We start from the raw sequence: 22,517 nt of genomic DNA, 5'->3' as shown, positions 1-22,517 counted from the left end.
GTGTCCGTTCCTGCAGGAACAAGACAAGACTCAATGTGGCGAGAGACACGTTGCCAGCTCTCAGCACTACCGCCCTGGGCACACGGTCCGTCAGCAGACACGCGATCACATCGGATCATCATTGAAGTGAATCTAACTGATCGTAGCTTGAGGGTCATATGGCTGATGTTTTTCGACGACAGCGGGCCCGCATTCTTGTGAAGAATGATAGGCATCTGGGCGTGCTGACTGGCTGGTTGAGTCGCAGCATCCTGACACCAGATTTCACCATAAAGGCGTGCTGCAAACAGCAGGAAGCCGTTCTGTGGTGGTTTCCCAAGACCTACGAATTTTGAAACTCGTCACAAGCTCTAATGTATACGCCCGTTGTGCATTAGTAGTTCGGCCACAAACCCTCTGACCTTTCTTGTATCCCTATCCGCTAATTCGTTCGAGGACTACATCGTGGCGCAGGTAGCCGTTCCAACTATGGGCTCTGGATAAAGCATTAGTCATGTTGTACTCGTCGAAAACAGCCTTAGAGGTACGTCAAGTGTTGTCCGGAGGGAGCGGAAGCTCACACGTGGTACACGTACCTCTTTGGCCACCGTCAAGTGAATCTGATCACTATAGGCAGAGGTATGACGCATCTTTTCGTCGTATGTAGACACGGAGGCAGCGTATCTCCCAGTGTCAGGCTCCGCTTGAGCTGCTGGCAACGCGTGCGGTAATCTCTAGAGGTGGATAGTCAATGTTCGTTCTCTGCAGGCGTAACGTCTTCAGGCGAGCCACCCAACTTTCTGTTTGATAGAATTCTTAGAATGGTAATGACGATGGGCAAAAACACCGTATCAATTTCCAGGTCGCCTGCTATTTTGGCGCGTCGATCACAAGGAGTCTCGTTGTTAGTAGACATGAACCACCCTTCGCGAAATGAGCAACCATGGGGTTTCCAGATGGTGCGACAACCGTGAGACAACACCAGGAAGCCTCTTCCCTGCATTCTTCAGTTTGTCTCGGTTGTCATCACGCGTGTGTGTTCGCCGCAAGCAGGGAACTGGCATTGGGATCGGACGCTATCAATAGCTAAACAACCAGGTAAAGTAAAGCCTTTGTACGTTTTTCTATGACACGTGTACTTTGTATTGCAGTGCTTGTGATACAGGGTTCAAGGCGAATCTGGTGTGAGCTTGGGGCGGTTGAAGTAGACGATGGGAAGAGCAGCAATATTTTCAGTCATTCATTTGTGTTTGTCAGTGCCTTATTTTCGGTTGGACGTATTATATGAAAACCTCGAGAAGACGATTTGCAGGGTATCAAAGCCAATGTTAGACGCGTATTCTACTCGGAACACGCACTCCTACGGGGGGAGGAAGTGGTCAAACACACTTGTGGACACAGACACAAAAGCAGTAGGTCGCCTGACATATCGATGACCAATATTAAGTTTGTGGTTACCCGCTTTATAAGCAAACATGTGAGACACTCCCCACCTCCCTAATCCAATGATGGAAACTAACGCCCTTGCGGGGGGCAACTGTTTGCCAAACACACTATATAAAAGTAACTCTTTCTGTGCATGGAATACCTCATTTCCGACGGTGTCGTCAACACAACAACAGTTGTCTTTTAATGAGCTCTAGCAATGCACTGGGAACCAGAGTAATGGGCAGAGGACAACTAGACCCTCTCTTTCTGTCGCCGGAAGTGTGCCTGCAATTGTTGTTGTCGCCACGGCGCAGTCCTTCAGCACAGATTTCAAGTGGTTTGCCGACAACGGATGCTGCCGTAAGTGATGAAATAGTCACTGTTGACATGACAGTGACACGCCAATATTTGAAAGAGCAGAACGAGTTACGATAGAGGACTCGGAACGAATTACATCGGCTCCCATGCCGTACTCCACTGGCCATCCGGTACGGCGCTTCCGGTTGCCTAATGCGTGTAGGCTGAAACAGAGGACAACTCGTAGCAAGCTGTTCGGTATCGATGGAAGATACCTTTCACTTGAACGTCTCCGCGTGTGACACGGTTGGAGACCGCTGAAAAAATTAGCGCATGCGTTTCTGTCGTATTAGGAGTACGTACAGTCCGCAAACAATCTGATAAAATGAAGTGAATGCCCGGCGCCGGAGAGTAATTAAGCTGAGTTACCTGACAGACGAAACGCCTATATGTTGAAGAGATAATCTACTGGGAAAGAAATTCGGTTCTTCACTACTTACCAAATATAATGGCGGCACTGACTGAGAGCAAATCGGCACGAAAACATATTTCATCCACCCCTCATCTCGATGTTTCTGCGGACGATGCGAACGATACGTTCCAAAGCATCGTAGGTGTACTTGGAGTGAAGCTTAAGGCAAATGTAACGGTTCTGTCTTTCAGGATAAGCTTCAAGCAGCAGGCATTAACGCTGCTGACATCAACAAACTGAAGCAAGCCGGCTACTGCACCGTTCTGTCTATTGTTCAGACGACTGTGAGAGCCTTCGACAAGCGCTGATCATATATGACTCAATGTGAATGACGCTGCTTTCGCTGCAGAAGAAGGAACTATGCCTTGTAAAGGGAATTTCAGAAGCCAAAGTCGAGAAGATCGTTGAAGCAGCTGCTAAATTGGGCATGTGCAATGCTTTCATCACGGGTGTTGAGTTGGTCCAAAAACGAGGGCGAGTCATCAAGATAACCACTGGTGAGGAGTGGTAACGCCCCTGCTTCGCAGACGGGTTCACACGTCATCTAACAGGGTCTGACCAGCTCGATCAGCTTCTTGGAGGTGGTTTCGAGACTATGTCAATCACTGAATTATTTGGGGAAAACCGATGTGGCAAAACGCAACTATGCCATACGGTCTGTGTCACCGCGCAACTACCTCGTGACATGAAGGGAGGATGTGGCAAGGTATGATTCAATTCCGATATTAGGCTGTGACAATAGGCGCTTCAACCATAATTCAGGTCTGTTACATAGATACGGAAGGAACGTTCCGACCAGAGAAAATCCAGGGGATTGCCGAGCGTTTTGGATTGGATGGAGATGGGGTGCTTGACAATATCATGTACGCACGGGCTTTCACCACTGAGCACATGCATCAGCTCCTTACCCTCGCTGCCGCAAAGGTTAGAATCACTTGTATGAACATGCCTTTGTGATTAGTTCCTAACTGAAAGGCTGCTCAGATGTGCGAGGAACGATTTTGTAAGTGTTTCGCGCCCTGGTGTGGTTGCGCCTCTCTCGAAACCTTTTCTGCCAGCTGTTCTCATCGTGGACTCGATCATTGCCCTTTTCCGAGTGGATTTCTCTGGAAGGGGAGAACTAGCAGACAGACAACAGAAGCTCAACAGGATGCTTAGCATCATGATGAAGTTGGCTGAGCAGTATAACCTGGCAGTAATGCTAACGAATCAAGTCATGTAAGTGTTCGACTGATAGCGCATGAAAGTATGGGGGTGTGACGTCTAGTACCTCAGGTCCGATCCAGGAGGAGGATTAACTTTCACTGCGAACCCCACAAAACCGGGTGAGTATCATGTTCGAAAGCATTGTGCAGCGGTTGAAATTCTCTGTGCTCAGTGGGCGGTCACGTTCTCGGCCATGCGTCAACGACACGCCTTTCCATGCGCAAGGGCAAAGGTGATCAACGCATTGTAAAAGTGTACGATGCACCTAATTTGCCGGAATCTGAGTGTATCATTCAGTTGTAAGATCCAATGTTTGCTACTTCTGCTAGGAAAGCCGATATCAGATAACGACAATGCAGGTCCTCCAGAGGAATAATTGATGTCATTGAGTGAAATTTGGCTCTCTCACTGGCTCTCCCAATTTTACAATACACTGCAGATGTGTCCCCTGGAGGTCGATGATACCGAAAGCGTTGTTTTGTTGTTTGGTTCTTAAGAAAGAGATGTCCAAGCTTTGAACGGCATGTTTTCTTATGAAGCTATACCAAGACCCTGAAAGACAGGAATTCTAGATTTCCTATCCGCCTTCTGATTGCCAACGCTGCGGCACATGAGTACTTGCATGCATAAGTTGAAGAAGGAAAGCTGCACATTTTGAGTATGCATCAGTTCCCACATCTGAGAGACTCCGCGTCTGGTTTCATACCCACCCTGTGACAATGGATGCAAAGCTGGGTCGGCCAACCTGAGATGCACACCTCGTTGCACAACATGAAGGTGCCGCTGGCTGCATTGGCAGGCTTTCCGCTAGCTTATGACTTGATGAGAACAACGGGCTCCCCTCTCGTAACACGGTATCGGGTGTGCATTTGAGCCTACACGCGTGCACATTGCCTAGTAAAGTCTTCAGAAAATGCACTTGACCTTCCAGTCGATAGAATGGACACACAACCTAAAACCGATGGCAGGGCATAAAGCTATCCAATCCCTCGGTGACGGCCGAAATCAAAACAACTGACGAACCGCGGACATAGCCAGATGATTATCGAATGAATGCACGATCACTGTATTTACTGCCCTTCCCCTTAACTGTTTACTAAAATCCTTTCTGCTCTCATGATACACCAAAACAGACGGACAAAATAGAAACCAGAAGAGGCTATGAGTAAATGAAGAAGTTACTCCGCTCATTTCTTCCTTTTTCGACTCTCGTCCCACTCCTTGCTCCCAAGAACTGCGAAAAACACAGCACACGCCACATCAGATCATCTTTTCAGATGAAGACGTGAGATGCCCACAACGTTGCATGGAGTACGGCCACTCTCAACTCACACGACCGTAGGTTACCTGTGCAGTTGACCCCGAGCTGGCACCAGACTTCTTGCTTGCCAACTTTGATCGCCACCTTGGATCCATAGAACCTGAAAAACAGGCCATCCAGAGAAGCACCTATACAACTGTTGCTGCCTTGCAACGAGCAGTGCGGTTTAGAGGCCACGATGGAAACTCGCTTACCAGCCGCAAGAACCGCTGCTGAATGTCCGCGGTTTCATATCGAACACTAGTTCGTCACCGATACGAGAAGCCAGAACTGGCGCTTTGTCGAGAAACTCATTTTTTGACATCAGTGACGCTGCACACACAGGAACATATCAAGACGCCGAGGTGCGCACAAAACAGTTAAGCATCCTTGCAGTCGATGCGAGCAACGCTACGGCACTCAGTGGAAGTTTGAGCTGCAAACGAACTCGCGGACCATCCTTGGTCGATACGCTAACATCACATGCATTTTGGAAGCAACCTCTTACGGTGCAAAGAGGACCATAATTTTAAAAACCACACTCACCCTGTAACTTCTTCAGGTTCTTGGGGGCGTTTACGTTATTTCCTGTCTTTTGCTTCTTGCTATCAGGTTCCCTGCTCTCCGCTTTGTCGGCATCCGATTCATCCTGGAAACAAGCGTAACGCCAACATATACCAATTCTCTGCTAGATTGGATGCCGCTCGTGTTTCTGCACCCGATGGGCAAAATCACGCATCTGGACATACCGATTTGCCACTTTCGTCGTTTTCTTGGTCTGCAGTGATATCGTCGACAATTTTTTCCAGGATAACGCTGATCTGATCCTTGAAAGGTTTTAAATCATCCTCCTTCAAACCCATCCTCTTCTCCAGCTCATACCGTGCAACCTTTCGACTGAGCGAGCCGTAGGTCTCCAGGGTGACGATTTCCCTGTAAGGAAACGGGCATCAAAGAACGCCACAGTTGGGAACTTTCGCCAAAAATATGCTGTTCTGCTTTAGAATGCCCGAACTTGCTGCATGTTCATTAACCTGGCTTAGCCCTGACTGGTACCTGAGGAGCGCCTCGGCTTTTTCTTCGTCCAGAGTCTCCATCGCTACCGGCAGTGGGGACACGCTTCCACCAAGTAGGAAACAGAGAAGCCACGGGCCGCCGGAAGCTCGGTGTCGCCCGTTCTTTTGAAAGCCTTTGATGTTGCGGGTTGATAAGTGTGGTCGGTTAACTTGTTTCGAAAGCTACCGGAGAGGAAAAATTCAGCCCTCAGGCTGCAGATGACCTTTGTACCTGTGTCCCCAGTCACCTGGTGCCACCAACCAATAGACGGTAACGCACTGTCAGTCCACCCGAGAAAGCCTAAAACACCATCAACGGAGAATTAGTAAGACTATGTTTTCCCCTCAACAGCTGATCCCGATGCGTCACCGGACGCGGCGACAGTGAGGGTTATTGTTTCAAGATAAATTGCTGGAGTCCTGCATGAGTGAGTGAAAGGAAAGTAATTGACAGATTTTGCTGGCTCGGCTTGCAGAAACGAGGGATGCAAAACAGGGGAACCATGAAACCCAACTCGGGCGTGCTACGTTGGAGACACGGGTTGTTGTCTCGGGTTCTGCGTGTTGTGCGCAGCCTTCCTCCATTCGATGTCGCGAAAACAAATTCGCAGTTTATGTTATAAGATACTGTGGGAATCAGATAGAAACAGGACTTGAAAACACAAAGCCGCAACCACAAGTATTGAATCGTCCTCAAATCCGGCACACCGCGTGAGAGTCACACCGCAGCTGGGTTTCCAATGCTGGTTCCTCACTTGCGTGAGAGAACTAGACAAAACTGTGGGCCCGAGACGAGCGTGTAAGTGACTAATGCTACCATTCGCATCTTGTACTACTGCAGCACAGCAGAAGTCGGAGAATACGCGGTCGACATTTGGTTGAACCCTAGTTTTCCTGGTAGAGCGCTGCCTCAACATGCAGAAATTGCCGAACCGAATGTCGTAGTTCGTGTATTAGCCGGCAGTGTTCCTTGTGTTTGCCAAGGAGTACGTGTGTCGAATCCGTTGTTTCTCTACTCTAGCAAAACCCCTCTTCTCACAGTTTGTACACCTTATAACGGTGTTTCTGGAGGCGGGGTCGTTCTGCTTCTAGCTGAATTCTGAGTTTCAGTGCATCTGGTCTTGTTTGGTGTCTTGCAGGGCGGAACTTGCCTACCTAGATAGGGGCCAAGACTCTGGTTCCCAATCCTCCGTTCCATACTCGCGTAAGTTTCCATTGACATAACGTCCTGTAAGACGAAAAGAAAATGGAATTTTTTCTCGTACCGACCATCGCGTTCGATGGCTCTGAGGCACTAGCCTGTGCGACCAGCATCGGCCACCCGCGCGTGCTCTCGCGTGTTTTCTACAGAACCGCGTGTACTGTTTACGTGCCCGCGGCTCCGTTCCGTCGCTTGAAAAGATGTGTAGCCGATCTTCCTGTCCCACTGGTCCGAACTTTGGTGGACAAAAACGGATGACACATTCATGAAGCAAGCTCTCCGCTGCGCTTCTTTGCCGCCCTCGAAAATCCGAGACGCCGTTGATATCGTTCGGGTGTCCTGACACCCGAGGGAATTGAAGAAACAGCGGCGCACGAGTAGCAAAATCGACACAGAGAAGGGGGGTGGTGGTTCTTCCGCGGGAGTTCTCTCGAACACGAACTTCGCGGGCAGATCGCTGTTCTCGGCGTTCTCTTTTTTGCGATCAAAACTGGTGCTCAAATATCTTTGTACAAACTTGGTTCTATGATTTTGTGCATGATGGTGTATCCGTTGTACTCACCTCCGTCTACCTGGCTTGTCTTCCCTTCTAGCGTCTCGTGTCGCATGTCCCTTCTGCGCTTACCACTTCAAAAAGCCTCGACGCACGAGTTTCTTCGCTAAAAGCAACCCGCAGGGTTCCGTCTGCGGATCGGTAGTCGTGTGCTTTCTTCTGGATAATCTTTCTGGCTCATTTTCGTCAGTTGCCTCGTGACGTTTCACGACCGTCCGTTATGTTCGCGCGGCGCAGCGACACGAGGATCTGCCGTCGCCCTTCTGTTCTTTTCGGGTTCACTGTGTCTACCCGTTCTCGTTTTGCGGCGGCTCTTTCCTCGCTTTTAATTAGCACATGGCTCTCGGCGGTCTCGTCCCGCTTATCCACCAGGACGAGTGTCTCCGGAAACAGCGACTGCTGAAGTTGCTCGCCTTCATCCTTCTCACGCCCCGGCGCTTCTCTTCCGTTTCCAGACAGCCTTTCGCCGTCGGTCCTTTGCCACCCTACCTTTCCCACGTGAGAATTAGTTTCCAGTCCGAAGTGTGCTGCGGCCGTGATCTCATTGGAGTGGCCAGTCGTCTCTGTTTTGTTTCCCCCGGTATTTCAGAAAATTCTGTATTTTGAATCTGTTTCGGGCTCCTGATCAATATGGAGAGGTTTTCTGGCTTGAAAACAACTGCAGCTTCGACCCACTTGGCAGATTTCCATGCACCCAGGCGGGAGCAACCCGCCTCTCACCTTCGCCCTTGAGCGTCTTTGCAGAAATGGCGGCGACAGCTCCGGCCCTGTCGCCTGCCGGTCCAAGTCGTTTTCTGCGTTTCTTCTGTTTGTATTTCCTCTTTGCTCGCGCTAGATTCGCGCCGCGCGTCGCCTCGACAGCCTTGACACTCACCTCGCCGTTTCGGAGACGGAAAGGTCGCTGCTGCACGCGAACTCCCAGTCTGCTTTTTTCCCCAAGGCCAAATTCAGATTCGTGGAAACCAAATCTCCGGTCTTCTGCGGAAGCTAGCTTGAAGATTCTCACTATGTGAATCTGCGACAGTGTGTCGGTTACAACCAGGACACGCGCAGCTTGCGGCGTCTGAGACTCTGTGAAGCCCTTCATCCCTGGGCCGCGTGCTGTTTGTACAGCCCACCCATCGCTGGACATCCGCAGGACTTCCCTCTTCGAGTTTCCGTCTGAAACTCAAGCTCTTGAGCTCGAGTCAGTTTTCAAGTCTTCTGGAGGGAGAGCACGGTGTGAGGCGATGCCCTTTCTGACATCTCGCTGCGTGTTCCTTCACTCGCGAACCGGGTTTCCGCGGAGCCTGTTGAGTCGGCTTCTCGCGCAGCTGTCTCCGCCCTGGGTGCACGGTTTTGGCCAGGGGCAGATGCGTTTTCTCGCATTTTCTCCCATTTCAAGTGTTCGTTTTTAGAACATCGTCCAGCGAGACGCCAGCTTCCGATGTCTCTGCTCGCGACCGCCTCAGAATCGAGGTCGGGTGTATCAGCAAGCGCCCACCTCCGAACGGGGTTGTCTTCCGAGTTCTCTCTTCGTGGCTGTTGGCGTTTCACCACTTGGTGTCCGCATCGAGGCACTCATCTTTGATAAGTGCAAGTATCGCGCCGGCGAGCGCAGCCTCTCTGCTGCGCTCCTCTTCGCTTCCCCGTCCCTCGTACCGGGGCTGCTTGCTTTTAAAGTTTCTCTGGCGACGAAGGCTGGCGAGAGGGCTCTCCTGGAGAGAGACAGTGGTGTGCCTGTGTCCTCTTTACATTTACATAGCCTTGTATTCCTCACGCCCCCTCTACTTTCTTTTCCCCCCCTCCCCCCTTTGCTTTCGTAGCGCTCTCTTCAATTTGCTTGGGATTCAAAAATCCCTGGACGCGCTTTGGCGTGAGTGCCGTCGTGCATGCACTGTGCCGCGGAGATCTGTTTCACAAACATGTCTGCGTCGTCCGTTCCGTCTTCGACCCAGGACGTTCCGTCTGTCAATCTACCTTTCACCCCCTCTCCTGCCCTGTCTCCAGCTTCGAGTCTCTCTGCTGTGCCTCCTGTCCCCTCTCAGTCGCTCGCATCGAGCCCGCGGCGATGTGCGCCGCTTGAGGGAGCGCCCGGAGGGACAGAGACAGGCAGGTGGGGCGAGGCCCAGAAGGGAGACAAGGAAGAGTTAGGGCACCCAGGCGCAGAGCGAGAACCTGGGCGAGGAGAGACAGGGCAAGGGGGTGAGATACGCGCAGGAGGCGAAGTCGAGGACGAGAGGCTGTCGGCTGTCGAGGCGAAGGAGGCAGGAGGTGTTGATGTCGGCGCCATTGGTCACGAACACAGCGAGGAAGCGAACAAGGCCGGAGAGACCTTGCCTGGAGTTGCTTCTCTCAGTGAGGGGCAGACCTATGGGGGGCTTGGGTACGCTGTAGAAACGAGTAGAGAAACTGCAACGAGGACGCGAAACACACAGAATGAAATGGAGAGCGCCACAGACACACCCGGACAGAAGGATCATCGAGATTCTCCGAGCGCTGCGCTCACAAGAATTCCAACTTCCAGTACAAGCACCCCCGTACACTGGACTTCGAGTGTCGCTTCTCTATCTTCTCCCTCTGCTGTCTCGCCTGCCTCTGTCGGCTCCGATTTCGCCGGGGGTCTCTCCATCGAGGGAGAGATGGCGATGCCCGCGGGCCTCTCGGGCCTCTTCCAGAGCAAAGGGCCAAGAGTCTCCTCACCTTCAAGCTCGCTTCCGCAGGCTGAGGCAGAAGAGAGAGGAGATCGAGGCGTCGGTGAGCTCCAGAGAGCGATGTGGAAGGACGGAAAGTTAGAGAAGGAGCCAGAGTCGCCTGCTGCTTCTGGGGCTACTCAAAGGAGTCGCGAAGGGGGGGCGACAGCGGCGGCTCACGAAGGGAGAGAGAGAGGAGACACGGCACCAGGCGAGAAGAAAAACGAATCACTTGCGCCGGAGGGTCTTCATCTCCCCTCGATGTTTGCGATAGGCGGAGACACACGGGCAGGAGGCGAGGACGACAGAGCGCAGCTGAGAGACAAGCATCGGTTTGGGACAAACCAGGGTGGTGCTGGCGGACAGGAAACAGACGAGTTACCACGGACAATTGTCGAAGAGTCTCCGCTGAAGATGGAGATAACGGTGGAAGGCAAGAGGCGAACTGCGCCGCAGGCTTTTGAAGGGGCTACGTGTCGCCCAGAGCCTTCTGCCGAAAGGTCCCCGGCCCTGGCTTCCTCGTCTGCCTTGGCGCCTGCAGCCTCAGTTGCCTCTGTCTGTCCACAGCCAGGAGCGCCTACACGAGTCTCTTCGAGTGTCGAAGACTTGCCGCGGTCCTCGGGTCCGCCTGGACAGTCTCTCTCTGCATGCGCTATTACATGTTCATCTTCCTGTCCACCCTCTCTGTCTTTTACATCGGCGAATCCGACGTCTTCTTCTGTCTCTTCCGCAGCGCCAGAGCGCCCGCAGTCGGAGATGCTGGTCACGCGCCCCTCTCACTTTGACCCCCAGCCTCTCTCTGATCACTCTCCATGTATCGTTTCTCACGAAGCAGCTCATGCTCGTCCTCTGTCTCTCGGCGTACAGTCGAGTTGTACAGCTCCTCAGTCGTCTTTCTCTCCTCTTTACTCCTCCTCTGCGGCTCCCTCCTCGGCTGTCTTTTCGTCAGTCCCGCAGGCAGTTTTCGCTGGTGAATCACCTGCGTTTTCTCTGTCCGACTCTCCCCTTCTAGGCAGGTCGGAGAAAGAGTCGCCTCTCCCCAACAACACTCCTCATAGCCCCGAGGTGTCTCCACCTTGTGCTGCCTCATCATCTGCTTCTGCCGTCTCACGCCGTTCGGGCTCTGCCTCGGTGTCTTCTTTCTCTGCGTCTTCCCCTGCTTCCTCTGCGCCTTCTTCTTCTGTCTCTGTTCTCTCTTCCGCTGTTTCTGTGTCTTCTGCGCAGCTGGAGGCGGTGTCTCTGGGGCCTGGATTTCCACTCAGACATCCAAGGCGAGCAGACACGCCAGACCTAACTGCGAGTGAGTCTCCGCCGGGGACGAGAAGCGCGTCTCGCAACGCGCATGCAGCGGCGGCTTGGATTCGCGGGAACACAGACGCTCGACCGTGTGCCTTTTTTTCGCCAGACTCTTCATTCGAGGAACGAGAGACTGAGGAATGCAGCCTTTCCGGCGAAGAGAGCGGGCGTCGGAACGAGAAGGCCGAGCCTGTGTCTGAGATTCCGATCCGCGCCGACGACGCGGAGACCGATGCAGAAGACGCAGAAGGTGTGGGGGCCGGGGAGGAGACCCGCGGAGGCGAAGAGGCCGAGGGCGAGAAGGAGAGCGAGGAAGAGACTGGACAATGCCGGGAGGGAGCTCAGAGGGGAGAAGTCGCTGCGCGGAAAGCCGAAGAGAGAAGGACGCACCTTCAAGAAGCACAAGGGGAAGACAGTCGAGGCGCCTGTTCCTCCTCTGAGGAGGGAGGTGTCTCTCCACGACTTGGCCGTCTCCCAGCGCTCTCTGCGGAACAAAAGGCAGGCGAGAAAACGCCTCTCAATGCCTCCTCCACTGGCTACGCATTGGGACTTTCTGGGAAGCCCCAAGTGGTCTCTTCGGCGTCGACGTCTGTTCCGTTTGCGGTGAGACACCATGCACTTCCTTTCGTTTCTCGAGGGTCTGTGCCAGCGCTGCTCGTGAGTCTTGAAAAGGCCGCGAGCATGGACGGAACATCGAGGTCCCGAACTGAGGCCGACACGCTCGGCTACCTCTCCCTGCCTGAAGCCTCTCGGCGGCGCGTCTCCTCGCCCTCACCCAGCAGTCGCGAGGCCGTCAGCCTCCGCCAGCGAGCTCTAGAGGCGGAGCTCGAGCGCCTTTTGCAAGCAGTTCACGCATACGACAAACGCGACGCGCAGGAGTGTGCAACAGAGGAGACGCAGGAAGCGCGAGAACCAGTGTCTGCTTCGAGACAGCCGGAGAAAGAGGAAGAAGGAGAGCAAGGACAAGGAGAGAGTGCAGAGGAGGAACGAGGAGAGACAGGAGAGGTGGAAGGCGACCTGGGTAAAAAGGGACAGAACAGAGGAGGTGAAGGGGACGCTGACGCGGGTCTCAGGGGCGGAAGAGCGGCGCTGGTGGAGAGGATTCGTCAGGTGGTTTCGGAAATGGAAGATGGGTTGCCGATGGACTTGCGAGGGGCGACTTGGCAGGTGCTTTTGAGTGTCGAGGAAGACGCAGAAGGAGACGCGAAACTCGCCGAAGCGATCAAGGAGACAGCGCTGGACGAACCCAATCAGAGAGTGATTCGCAGCGATGTCGAAAGGACCCGCGCCTCCCTCGCCTTCTACCGTGACGCCGACAGTCGCGCCTGGATGGAGAAACTCCTGACGAATTACTGCAAGACTTGCCACATCAAGTACAAACAGGGTCTCAACGAACTCCTGGGTAAGAAAAAGGAAACGAAAGCGTTCATATCTATATACTTTTAGAGGTTTGTGCACACATTGCGTTGCGGTGTTAATATATATACATATATGTCTATATGCATGTATACATCTCTCTACATACATGTTTACGGATATGTATGTGATACATGAACGTTGGTTTACGATTTTGTGGGAGCGTAGGGACGTTCGTTGTCGGTCGCTTCACGGTATGCGTCTGTTTGTATCTCTTTGACATTGTGTGCAGCTCCGTTTCTGTACTTGAAGGGCGAAACGTTTTCCGCGGCGAATGTGTTTCGTTGTTTCCACGCGTTCGTGCGTCGCTTCCTTCCGGGGATGTTTTGCGACGACGAGTTCACCAGTTTGCAGTGCGCCTTCCATCTTTTCAAGCATTTGCTCACGTACCACGACCCGGCGCTCGCGGCCTTTCTCGAGCGACACTATGTGACTCCTGAGCTGTACGTGACGCCCTGGTTCCTCACCCTCTTCTCCTCCAAGACGAGTCTGCTGGTGCTCTTCGCCCTGTGGGATAAGTACGTAGCGGAGGGGGATCCGAACTTCTTCCCCTTCCTCGCCCTCGCGCTGCTGATTTGTTTCCGCCGGGAGATCCAGCGAACGGAGGTGTCTCAGCTGCCTGAAACGCTCTCTAAGATCACCATTCACTCGGTGGAGCAGCTGCGCGAGCTCTGGGATCTTGCGAATGAGCTGAAGGCCCAGACTCCGCTGAGCTTCTCCCACCGCATGTTCGCCTCGCAGCGCGGCGCCCTCGCCTCGCTGCAGCCTCTCCAGCAGCTCGAAATGGAGGCTGCGTTCTTCACCTTTCCCGAAGAGGTCTTGAACCACGCTTACGGCCTGAACGGGCGGCCCTCACAAGACGCCAGAGTTGTGTCTCCCCCCTCGTCGACCGCCTCAAAGACCCGAGTCTCCCCCCTCCCTCTCCCGCTCCCTCATGCACAGGAGATGATGCCTGGAGGCGACTCGCCACACGCAGCGTCTTCGTCTTCTCTCGCGGCTTCTGCGTCGACTCCTTTCCGTTCACATGTGCCTTCTACTCCGTCTGCTCTGTGGGCTTCTGAGGCCGCAGCGAGTTCACTGGCTGCAGAGAAGCTCGGAACCTCGCCGCTTCAGATGCCGCCGCAGTGGAAGATGCTTCTGTTGGATTTGCGGCCGGCATGGTGTTTCGAGGCGGGGCGCCTGCCCCCGGCGATTCACATAGATTTGCTCGGCGACTGGAGGGCGACGCTCTCTGCTCTACTGGGCGTCTACGACCCTCAGACTCAGCAGGAAGAAGCTGTGTCGTCCCGGGTCTCTTCTTCCCCCTCTTCTCTCCATCTCCCCGCTGGCCTCCGTCACCTCGCCGGCGGCTTTCGAAGCACCGGATCTCGACGATCCTCCAAGGCAAAGCAGTCCTCGCCTTCCGCGTCTTCGTCTTCTTCATCTCCCGCTGCGTCATCGGCTGAGCAGAGTCAGGCGAGCGCTCTTTTACAGGCTGGACATCGAGAAGATCGAGAGACTCCTCCCCGGCTTCCTGGCGCAAGTTCGCATTCTGGCGCGAGAGAAGAAGGGGGCATGCATGCGCCGCGAGGCGACGGAAGCAGCTGTGGCGACTCGCCGCATGCGGAGTGGACTGCTGTTGTCGACGGAGAAGGTCGAGGCGGATCTGTGCACTCTCTTGTCAGCGCCTATTTGGAGAAGAAGGCATCCCGGCAGTCGCTCGCGGTGCCTCCCTCCCCTGCGAGTAGCGGACCAACGGCGAAGACCCTGTCGGCTCCGTCCGAGACGAAACGCGAAGACGGGGAGTCGGATGGGGAGGAGGTTTCCGCGCCAGCTCCTCGAGGCCACCACGCCTCGAAGGTGGAGAAAGGCGGCGCGGCTTCTCGCTTGTTCCTCCGAAGTTTTCGCCGACGCTCGCACCAGGCAGGGGCCTCCCGCACTGCGTCTGGAACCGAGGCCTCGACGGTGTTGTTAGGGCGCGAGTCGGCTGCGAAAGACTTGGAGGTGAAGAGGCATGAGGGAGACCTGTGTGGAGACAGGAGGCAGGGGGACACTGGCCCCGAGGACCCCTCGGCTGCAGCTCGCGGTTCTTCGTGCGAAAGAAGTCGTGGCAGATCGGGAGAGCGAGAGGCCTCGAGAGACTTCGGCACTGCGGAACCGAGGTCTCCGGTGCGGCGATGTAGCGCGAAAGCTCCGCGCCTGTCTCCGCTTCGAGAGGGGACAGTTTCAGGAGCATTCGAGAGCGACGACGATGGCCTCTGCGTCTTTTCAGACGATCCCTCTCTGTATTGCAAGGGTCACGCAAGACGGCAGTTCTGCCTGCTAGCCAGAACCAACGACACGGGTGCATGTCTTCTGTCGACTTCGCTTCCAGGGAGGACCGCCCCTGCGCCGGTCTTCTCCCAGGTTCCGCTCCAGGCGCTCGAAGGCGACTGCATGCAGGGTGGAGCGCGCGGAAGGTTCCCGCCTCCAAAATCCGACATTGCGGTCTCTGAAAGCGCGGCGGGGCGGGAGACGCGATGTGGCGTCGGAGGCGACACACTCGTGGAGCCCAACAGAAAGAAGGGTGAGTGGACGATCCGTAGGGGGACGGCTGCCGACGGAGAGAAGCGGCGAGTGAACGCGGGAGACATGGCGGAGATTCCGGAGATTGGCAAAGCCGAGGGCTACACGAGCCGTCTTGTCGTCTCGCCCAGAGACGCGTCTCCAGAAGGCGGGTCTGGCTTCCCGTCAGTGGCGCGAGGGGACGAGGAGACAGGCGAGACACGACAGAGGAGACTGCTGCTGGAAATTGGTGGAGGGGGACAGAACGCGTCGAAAGAGAAGGACCCCGAACATGCAAAGGACAAGCGTGAGAAGTCCTTGCATCGTGTCGTAGAACTCGAATCTGACTCTGCTCCCTCTCTCGCTACTCTCCCTGTCTCCTTCCGCGGTCGCCTGGCTTCGGACGTGGGCGAATTGCCGAAGGCGAGCCATTTGACGGCCGCGAGCGCCTCGATGGCGGGCTCCTTTCTCGAGTTCCCTGGGCGATCCTCTGGAGTCCGAACGCATCTGCGGCGACGGCGGTGTCGCATGGCCTCTCGTCTCCCGCGGCTCCCGCACTCTGGCGACTGGAACACTCTGGAAAAGCTCTGCTTCGCGGAATGGGCTCCGCCATTCGGATTCGACCAGGTTCTGCCGAGACTCTGTCTGTCTGATGGGGAGAGTCCGTTGCCGGGAGGAGGGGCAGGCGGGGACGGTGTCCTGTCTTTCTCGGCCTCGCGCTTCTTGCGGCCTCTCTCGGCGCGCAGCCGGGGCGGGAAGAACGCGAAAGGCTCTGAGTCGAGGGAGAGTTCGGTTTTTGTGCCCGTGACAAATGCGCCCGATGCGGCTTCTGGGGATTGCTCGGAGGGGCAAAAGGGAAGGACGCCAAGTTCAGGAACGCGGGCGTCCTCTCTCCGACGCGAAGGCGACGACGCACCTGTCGGGGGCGGCACCGAGTCTGTGGTAGCTTCTCTCCTAGCTTCGCGCTTCCCTGCGGTGGATGCGAGAGAGACGGAGGAGACGCATGCCTTGGAGGAGGAGGAAGAAGAGGCTTTGTCGACCCTGCCGTCTCCGGCTCGAGGCACGCAGGGTAGAGAGGGAGACAACACCCCCACATCCGTCCTTGTCTCTTCGTTTTTGGTTGGGAGAAGCACAGAAACGGCCAAACTGTTCTACAGTCGAGCCCTGAGTCTGGAGGAAAACACAGAGGCTTTCCGACAAGAGAAGGTCCAGCTGCCTACGCACCATGCCTGCCTCATCACGTCCGACGAGACGAGCTACGAAGAAGCTCTCGAAGTATATCGCGTCCTCACACAGGAAATGGGAGTCCGGTGAGTCGCTGAGTTCGGTCCAGAGGAAACAGGAATCGCCTCGAGTTTGTCTTGACGCGTAAATACGTCGGTTTCCATCAAAGAGGACAACACTCGTCTGTTCTCCATGCAGATATAGACATGTTTCCGTCTATCAGTCAATCCAAATACATACAGTTCAGGATTCCTGTGTATGCACAATTCATTTATGTATACATATGAAGGTAGAAAAAGTATGCATGAAAGAGGACGTGTCTATGTTTGTGTGTACTCTGAAGCAGATTCCTCTTCCATTTGTGAGGGTTCCTTCTTTTCTTGCGAAATTTCGTTTCCAGGTGGGTGAGCATCGTCAAGGGCGGCTACCGTGCCTGCCACGACGTCGCTGTTCGCGAGGGCCTCGAGTTGGTCGATCACAATCCGGTGGTGTGCCCCCTTTGCACGGACGCAGTTAGTCCGGAAAGTGAATGCAGTCGGCGCGGCTCGCTCTTCAGTCGCTCGTCGTCGCCAGCGGCGGGGGCGAGTGCCCCTGCTCCGGCCCGCTTGGGCAAGGTTGCCCAAACACCGCCCCGCGTTTCGGCGAGCTCTGGGGAGCGCGCTCAAAGCATGCTGGCAGGTCAGACCCGACCCTCTGAGAAGGCCTCTGCGATGAAGCGAACAGGCTCATCCTTTTCTTTTCTGCCGCTGAAGAGCCTCTCGACTTCTCCGCGCGCTTCCCTGCTCTCCTCCCACCACGGCTCTGACGCCGGCCTCGCGTTCTTCGGCGGCAAGGGCCCCGCTGGCGCCCACAGCTCTGTCGGGTTCCCCGCGGACCTGTCTGGGGTGCCGTCTCCTGGGCCGTCCGCTGTCTCCGCTGCTGGCGCTGGACTGTCCGGAGAGGAAGAGCCGGGCAAGGGAGGAGGGTCTCTCGCCGCGTCTCCGTTCTCCGACGGCGCATCTCCAAGTGGAGACTCCGCCGTCTCGCCGTGCGGCGCCTCTGCAGACTCGGGGTCTCGCAACTTAGCGCCTTCGGAGAGACACGCTGGAGCCGGGCCCTGTGGGCGAGAAAGAGACACACGCCACCTCTCGGTCCCCTCGCCCTCTGGCCAGGGAACGAGCATGCCGTTCAGCATCATGGGGGCCTGGCGACGGTTCTCTGCAACGAGCCGCAGTCCCCGGATCGGCGGCCTGGGCTCTGGGGGCGAGGCCGCCGGCTCGGGTCCGCGAGGTGGGCGAACCGGGCCTGTCTCTTCGGTCGCCATGGCACAGACCGGCGCGTCGGAGCGAAAGGCGAACAGCGACGCCCAGGCTGTTGTGGGGATCCGTGGCGTCTTCCCCCAGCGGGGTGGAAGAGACAGCCCCGGCGAACCGTGTGAGGCCGTGGGGTTCGTCTGTCCGTACCACACCGAGGGGACACCTGTCTCTGCCTTTGGCCCCGGCCAGGGGGTCTCGCCGGGCTTCACTCCCCACAGCTTAAGTGCCCCCGCGAGCTTCGCGTCCTTCCCGACGGGAGGAACAGCTGTCAGCTCTGCAGGCAGTCACGCGACTGGGTACCAGCCCTCGCCGAATCTCCCCGTCGGCGACGTCTGTCTCCTCTTTCCGCCGTACTGTCCCCACTGCCATGGGGTTTTGTCTGTGCCTTTCGCGGCGTCTGGAGCGGCTTCCGCGTCCTCTCTCGCTGGCGCCTCGCGCGCGGGCGTTTCTCCCGGGAACTCCGGAGCTGGCGACTTCACCTTCTCTCCTTTCTCTCTCCCCTTCGCCTCACCGACTGAAGTCTTGTGCTGCTGCGTCAGCTGTGGAACGACCGTCTCGCCCTGCTGCTTCGAACCTGTGGGGCCTGCAGGCCTCGGGGTCCCGAGGTCCGAGGGAGCGCGCGCTTCAGCCCCTTCGCAAGAGGCGAAACGCGAAAAGGAGACTGCACAGCCAGGCTCTTCGGCCCCACACACAGCCAGAGAGGAAATGTCGGGTCGGCCTGCGGTGCCTCCAGGTGCACCAGCGCGAAGCGGCACCCTCGCGCACATTCCTGCGCTTCCCGTCGGTCTGTATCTCCTCAACTGGAGAGACTTGTTGACTTCCCAGTTCACGGAGCAGCTCCGGTGTTTCCACTGCTTCATCGAGGGGATCTTCCAGCCCTCTGCCGAGCTGGTCGTGGAGGCTCGCCAGGCTCGACGGCGCGCCTTGCGAGCGGGGGGCCTTCTCGCGCTTCCCTCGGCTGAGAAAGAGGAGGGGAGCGAGAGGAGGACGAGACGCAAGGGCAGTAAGAAGGAAGAGGGCAGTGAAGGAGATGGGGACAGCCAAGGGTCTGAATCTGAAGAACGGTACGCTTTTTGCTCCATCGCTCCTCGAGAATCTGCGTGTAAAGACGAAAGAAAATCTCGTTCGTTTTCGGCGTCTTCTGAAGGCTCGTCGCCCTCGTCTGCGCGCGCGGGCGGCTCCCGCCACTTTGGCTCTTTGGCCTTCGCCGGGAACACCGGAGACTCCCAGCCGGCCTCGCCTGCCTCCCCGAAGAAAAGCCGACGCAGTTTCCTCAGTGTTTTCCAAACTAGCTCTCCAGAGTCTGCTCTCCACAGTCCTTCTTCACATGCGTCTTCTGCGTCCCCTGGGGGCTCTTCCAGTGGGAGAACTCGCCAGTCTTCGACGATCGGTTCGCTTCCTACTCGGAGCCTGTCTGTGGCGTCTTCGGTGGCGGGCCAGTTCGTGGCTGCGGGCCTCGGAGAGGGCTACACGTATCTTCGAGACTGGCAAATGAATCGACCTACGCTCGAGAGCTGTCGCATTCTCGTCACACCCAGGCGGCTCCTTCTGGTCAGCGCGCCGGAGCCACTGCTCGTCAGGCGACAGCGCGTAGTCGGCGGCGACAGAGCCTTCTGCGCCGAATCGCTCGCACAGCAGACGGGGGGAAACCGAGAAAAGACCAGCCAACGAGAAGGCAAAGAAGAGGGAAAGGAAGGAGCAGACAGAACTGAAGAAGGTGAGACGGAGAAAGAAAACGAGGAGAGAGAACGACAAGAAGATGAAGAGGAGACGGAATCTGAGTCAGAAGATATGCAAGCATTTCTGGGGCTTCTTGCGGGAGGAAACCGCGTGATAGAAGGACGCGATGTGGAGGAATTCTGTGGCCTTGTTCCCAAGCTGCAGCCGATAAAGCCGACGGGAGAGGAAGGCGAGAAGCAGAGTCCGGAGTCTCTGCACGGCGAAGGCGCCGCAAAGAGCAGAACGCGAGAGGAGGCGATGGCGCGGGGGCCTGGACTGGAGACATGGCGAAGAAACAGCGAGCAGACAGAGCCGCACTTGGAAGAGGTTGTGCAGGTCTACGCGTCTTTCGAACTCTCAGAGATCTTGAAAATCACCAGCAAGAAGAACAACTCGAAGCTCCTCTGCTTCTACTTCAACGCCAACAAGGTGAGAAACTGCAAAGGAGACGATGGAAACTAAATGCAGTTGGAAGACGAGGTCTTTGTCTCCTCTGCACGCTCGAGTTTATTCGCTGTTTCCTCACACCGCTTCTGAGCCTAAGTTCGATGCCCTCCGTACATGCAAATCAATACAGTCATCTTCATATACATATGTACATATATATATACATATATATATATATATACATGTATATGTATATGCATGTATGGGTAGACTTGTATTTGATCAATTTACAGACTTACGTGTACACGAATATAAGCACTTGTATACATACATAAATATGGGTTTGTTTTTCTAGGTGTCGGGAACTTTTTTCAAGACACCTGTGTTTTTTATTCCATTTTTCAACACAAGAGGGAACGTCACGTGGTACCATCTCGACTGGTTGGCTGTTGGTGGAAAGGCTGCTTTGTGCCAGAGAAGGGGACAAGGTGGAAATGCCGAGAGACAGTGAGTTATGTTTTAATGAGTCTTTCTGTTCGAGTACTTTTCCGGTTTTCTTGCGTCAGACGCAGCCGCTGATGGTCCTGAGATTCGAAAGTTCTCCGGCAGCTCATGACTGCATCGGTCATGTGAGAGGTAAGCGTTTTCCTTTTAGGCAAAAACTGGGCTTATTGCCACACTAAGTTATGCATATATTAAATACATGCATACATACATACATATATATATATATATGTTAAATAGTTGTTTGGGAATGAGTGTGTCCATGGTTTGAGGCGTCTTTACCGGGACTCACGAGCACGCTTCGATGCCCCGAAAAGTCTATGTGCGAACGTTTGAGAATATGTACGCATACATCTGCGTTCATATATATACCTATACATGTATCTGCGCATGTACCTATTTGTACAGATATATGCATATGTGTATGTGTATATGTTCTTCCTGTAGAGTACGTAGAGTGGTCGAAGCGTACGTGCTCAAGCTTGCCCGTGAGAAGAAATGGATGAGAAAACAGGGCAGCGGCCTTTCCTGTGAAACGTCGTGGACTGAGCGTTCTGATCCTGTGAGCTCTCGAAACAAGTTCTTCTCAACACCCTCATCACATGCAAAAATACGTCATCGTCTATAAATATTCATGTATATGTATAATAAATGTGTGTACTTGTGTTTTGGAATTTGTCCGGCAGGTCTGTATCGCCTTCTGAAGACTCAGCGGCCGCCCCAGCAGACAAAGTGATTTTTCGCGAGGAAAGTGGAAAGTGTCAGCGTTTGTCGCAGTCAGTCCGGAAACGAAGTCGCGGAAGGCGGCGTTTCTTTCCTTGGGTCTGTCATAAAAAGCTGGATTTTTTGGGAGGGGCATTGGCTCGTGGGAAAGCACTTTCTCGTGGAACACCAATGTTTTCTCCAGGCTGCAGAGGGATGGCGGTGGCTTCACAGGCGAGGAGCAAGCGCGGAGTGAACCGCGTAGCAACGGTTCAGCGTGGACCTGTCTCTGCTCCCTCCTGCGCAGGATAGACTCCTGCGCAATTGAGCGAATTCAACGCAGAGCGCCGAAGGAAAATGGAGGCGCCGTTGCGTGTCTGCAGCTTCGTAACGCGTCCGCGGTGCATCTTTATCGTGGAAGGTCCAGAAATCTTCTCTCAAATGTGACGGGATCACAACAGAAGGTAGAAGTGGAACGGGCTCTGATTGCCTGTCTACATACTTGTAAAGCACATGAATGACGCACGTTGATGCACATGTGTAAGCGAATGCATCTACATGCATACACGCATACATATATATGTCTTTATTTATATATGTGTGTAAAGCAACGCAGGGTATGAAAGTGGGGACGTTTTGTCTACGTTTCTTGTGCGGAGAGAAGCATTGTCTCCGTTTTTTTCTCTAGGGGCGAGAGAAGCCTCGAGACGAAATCTGGCGCTCACACAGGGCGCCCGAATGTGTCTGGGCGTCAAAGGGAGGCAGCGCCCCCGCTAGGATCCCCTGGTCCGCGATCTTCAACGTTGGTCTCCAACGTTTTTCTTTTTTCGAAAATGGAAAGACGGAAGTAGACGCAGATTGAAGCGAGCGGGAGGTGCGAGATGTGCGGTCCAAAAAGTCTACAAAAGAGAATCTTGACGGCACCTTCTCGAGCTGGCTGAGAATGCATTGTATGTGCAGAGAGGACTGGGGCTTTGATCGGCTTTGCTCCTGGCCAAAAGTGCGTGAACCGGCTCCGCTCGCCACCTACGTTTCTTATATATAGATTATAAATGTGTACATGATCTCTCTGCATGCATCTGCCGAAAACGGGCGCCTAGCTTTCCGTCTCTGTGGGTTCACTTTCGTCCACTTTTGAGCTTGTACAGATATCTCCATTAAGGCTTCTTCTCGTAAACAAACTCAGGAGCGCCGCACCTGGCGCTCTAGGAGAGGCAAAAGGGCAGCCAATGGTCCAGAAACCGTCCCAGTCGCCTCTGAACGCTTCTGTCGCAATCGTGTCGAAAAG

At 54.9% G+C, this 22,517-nt stretch overlaps 5 protein-coding genes across 5 annotated transcripts; 2 read left to right on the top strand and 3 right to left on the bottom strand.

Moving 5' to 3' along the window:
• Positions 1-2,115: 2,115 nt before the first annotated feature.
• Positions 2,116-4,253, top strand: TGME49_216400 (meiotic recombination protein DMC1 family protein). The gene is made up of 10 exons (XM_002370909.2): positions 2,116-2,314; positions 2,368-2,460; positions 2,526-2,673; positions 2,728-2,882; positions 2,939-3,100; positions 3,161-3,179; positions 3,235-3,394; positions 3,452-3,501; positions 3,555-3,681; positions 3,742-4,253. Exons 1-10 carry the CDS (start codon positions 2,213-2,215, stop codon positions 3,773-3,775), a joined length of 1,050 nt encoding a protein of 349 aa, XP_002370950.1. The 5' UTR covers positions 2,116-2,212; the 3' UTR covers positions 3,776-4,253.
• Positions 4,254-4,485: 232 nt separating this feature from the next.
• Positions 4,486-5,779, bottom strand: TGME49_216410 (hypothetical protein; the record flags this gene model as incomplete). Its single annotated transcript, XM_002370910.2, has 6 exons — positions 4,486-4,616; positions 4,730-4,803; positions 4,898-5,015; positions 5,229-5,331; positions 5,432-5,615; positions 5,739-5,779. The coding sequence occupies 6 exons, from the start codon at positions 5,777-5,779 to the stop codon at positions 4,570-4,572; spliced, it is 567 nt and encodes a 188-aa protein (XP_002370951.1). The 3' UTR covers positions 4,486-4,569.
• A 514-nt stretch (positions 5,780-6,293) lies between these two features.
• On the bottom strand, positions 6,294-7,546 carry TGME49_216415 (hypothetical protein; the record flags this gene model as incomplete). The annotated part of the gene is made up of 3 exons (XM_018779730.1): positions 6,294-6,836; positions 6,893-7,277; positions 7,501-7,546. 3 exons carry the CDS (start codon positions 7,544-7,546, stop codon positions 6,773-6,775), a joined length of 495 nt encoding a protein of 164 aa, XP_018635245.1. The 3' UTR covers positions 6,294-6,772.
• Positions 7,435-22,493, top strand: TGME49_216430 (TBC domain-containing protein). Its single transcript, XM_018779731.1, has 5 exons — positions 7,435-12,861; positions 13,108-16,708; positions 17,023-20,065; positions 20,590-20,659; positions 21,214-22,493. The coding sequence occupies exons 1-5, from the start codon at positions 9,363-9,365 to the stop codon at positions 21,261-21,263; spliced, it is 10,263 nt and encodes a 3,420-aa protein (XP_018635244.1). The 5' UTR covers positions 7,435-9,362; the 3' UTR covers positions 21,264-22,493.
• TGME49_216420 (hypothetical protein) lies at positions 8,117-8,578 on the bottom strand (the record flags this gene model as incomplete). The annotated part of the gene is made up of 1 exon (XM_002370911.1): positions 8,117-8,578. One exon carries the CDS (start codon positions 8,576-8,578, stop codon positions 8,117-8,119), a length of 462 nt encoding a protein of 153 aa, XP_002370952.1.
• Positions 22,494-22,517: the final 24 nt, after the last annotated feature.

This window comes from Toxoplasma gondii, chromosome XI (genome assembly GCF_000006565.2).
Source record: "Toxoplasma gondii ME49 chromosome XI, whole genome shotgun sequence".
Taxonomy (NCBI): Eukaryota; Apicomplexa; class Conoidasida; order Eucoccidiorida; family Sarcocystidae; genus Toxoplasma; species Toxoplasma gondii.
Note: the sequence above shows the minus strand (reverse complement) of the source record. Positions and strands in the feature narration are given on the sequence as shown.

What these genes read in the sequence shown, in the direction of transcription:
- TGME49_216400 (XM_002370909.2), top strand. Translation starts at nt 2,213, where the DNA reads ATGGCGGCACTGACTGAGAGCAAATCGGCACGAAAACATATTTCATCC. An exon ending in TGTCTATTGTTCAGACGACT is followed by an intron (nt 2,461 to 2,525) that starts GTGAGAGCCTTC and finishes CTTTCGCTGCAG; the next exon opens with AAGAAGGAACTATGCCTTGT. An exon ending in ATGCTAACGAATCAAGTCAT is followed by an intron (nt 3,395 to 3,451) that starts GTAAGTGTTCGA and finishes CTAGTACCTCAG; the next exon opens with GTCCGATCCAGGAGGAGGAT.
- TGME49_216430 (XM_018779731.1), top strand. Translation starts at nt 9,363, where the DNA reads ATGCACTGTGCCGCGGAGATCTGTTTCACAAACATGTCTGCGTCGTCC. An exon ending in ACACAGGAAATGGGAGTCCG is followed by an intron (nt 16,709 to 17,022) that starts GTGAGTCGCTGA and finishes TTTCGTTTCCAG; the next exon opens with GTGGGTGAGCATCGTCAAGG. An exon ending in CTGCATCGGTCATGTGAGAG is followed by an intron (nt 20,660 to 21,213) that starts GTAAGCGTTTTC and finishes TTTGTCCGGCAG; the next exon opens with GTCTGTATCGCCTTCTGAAG.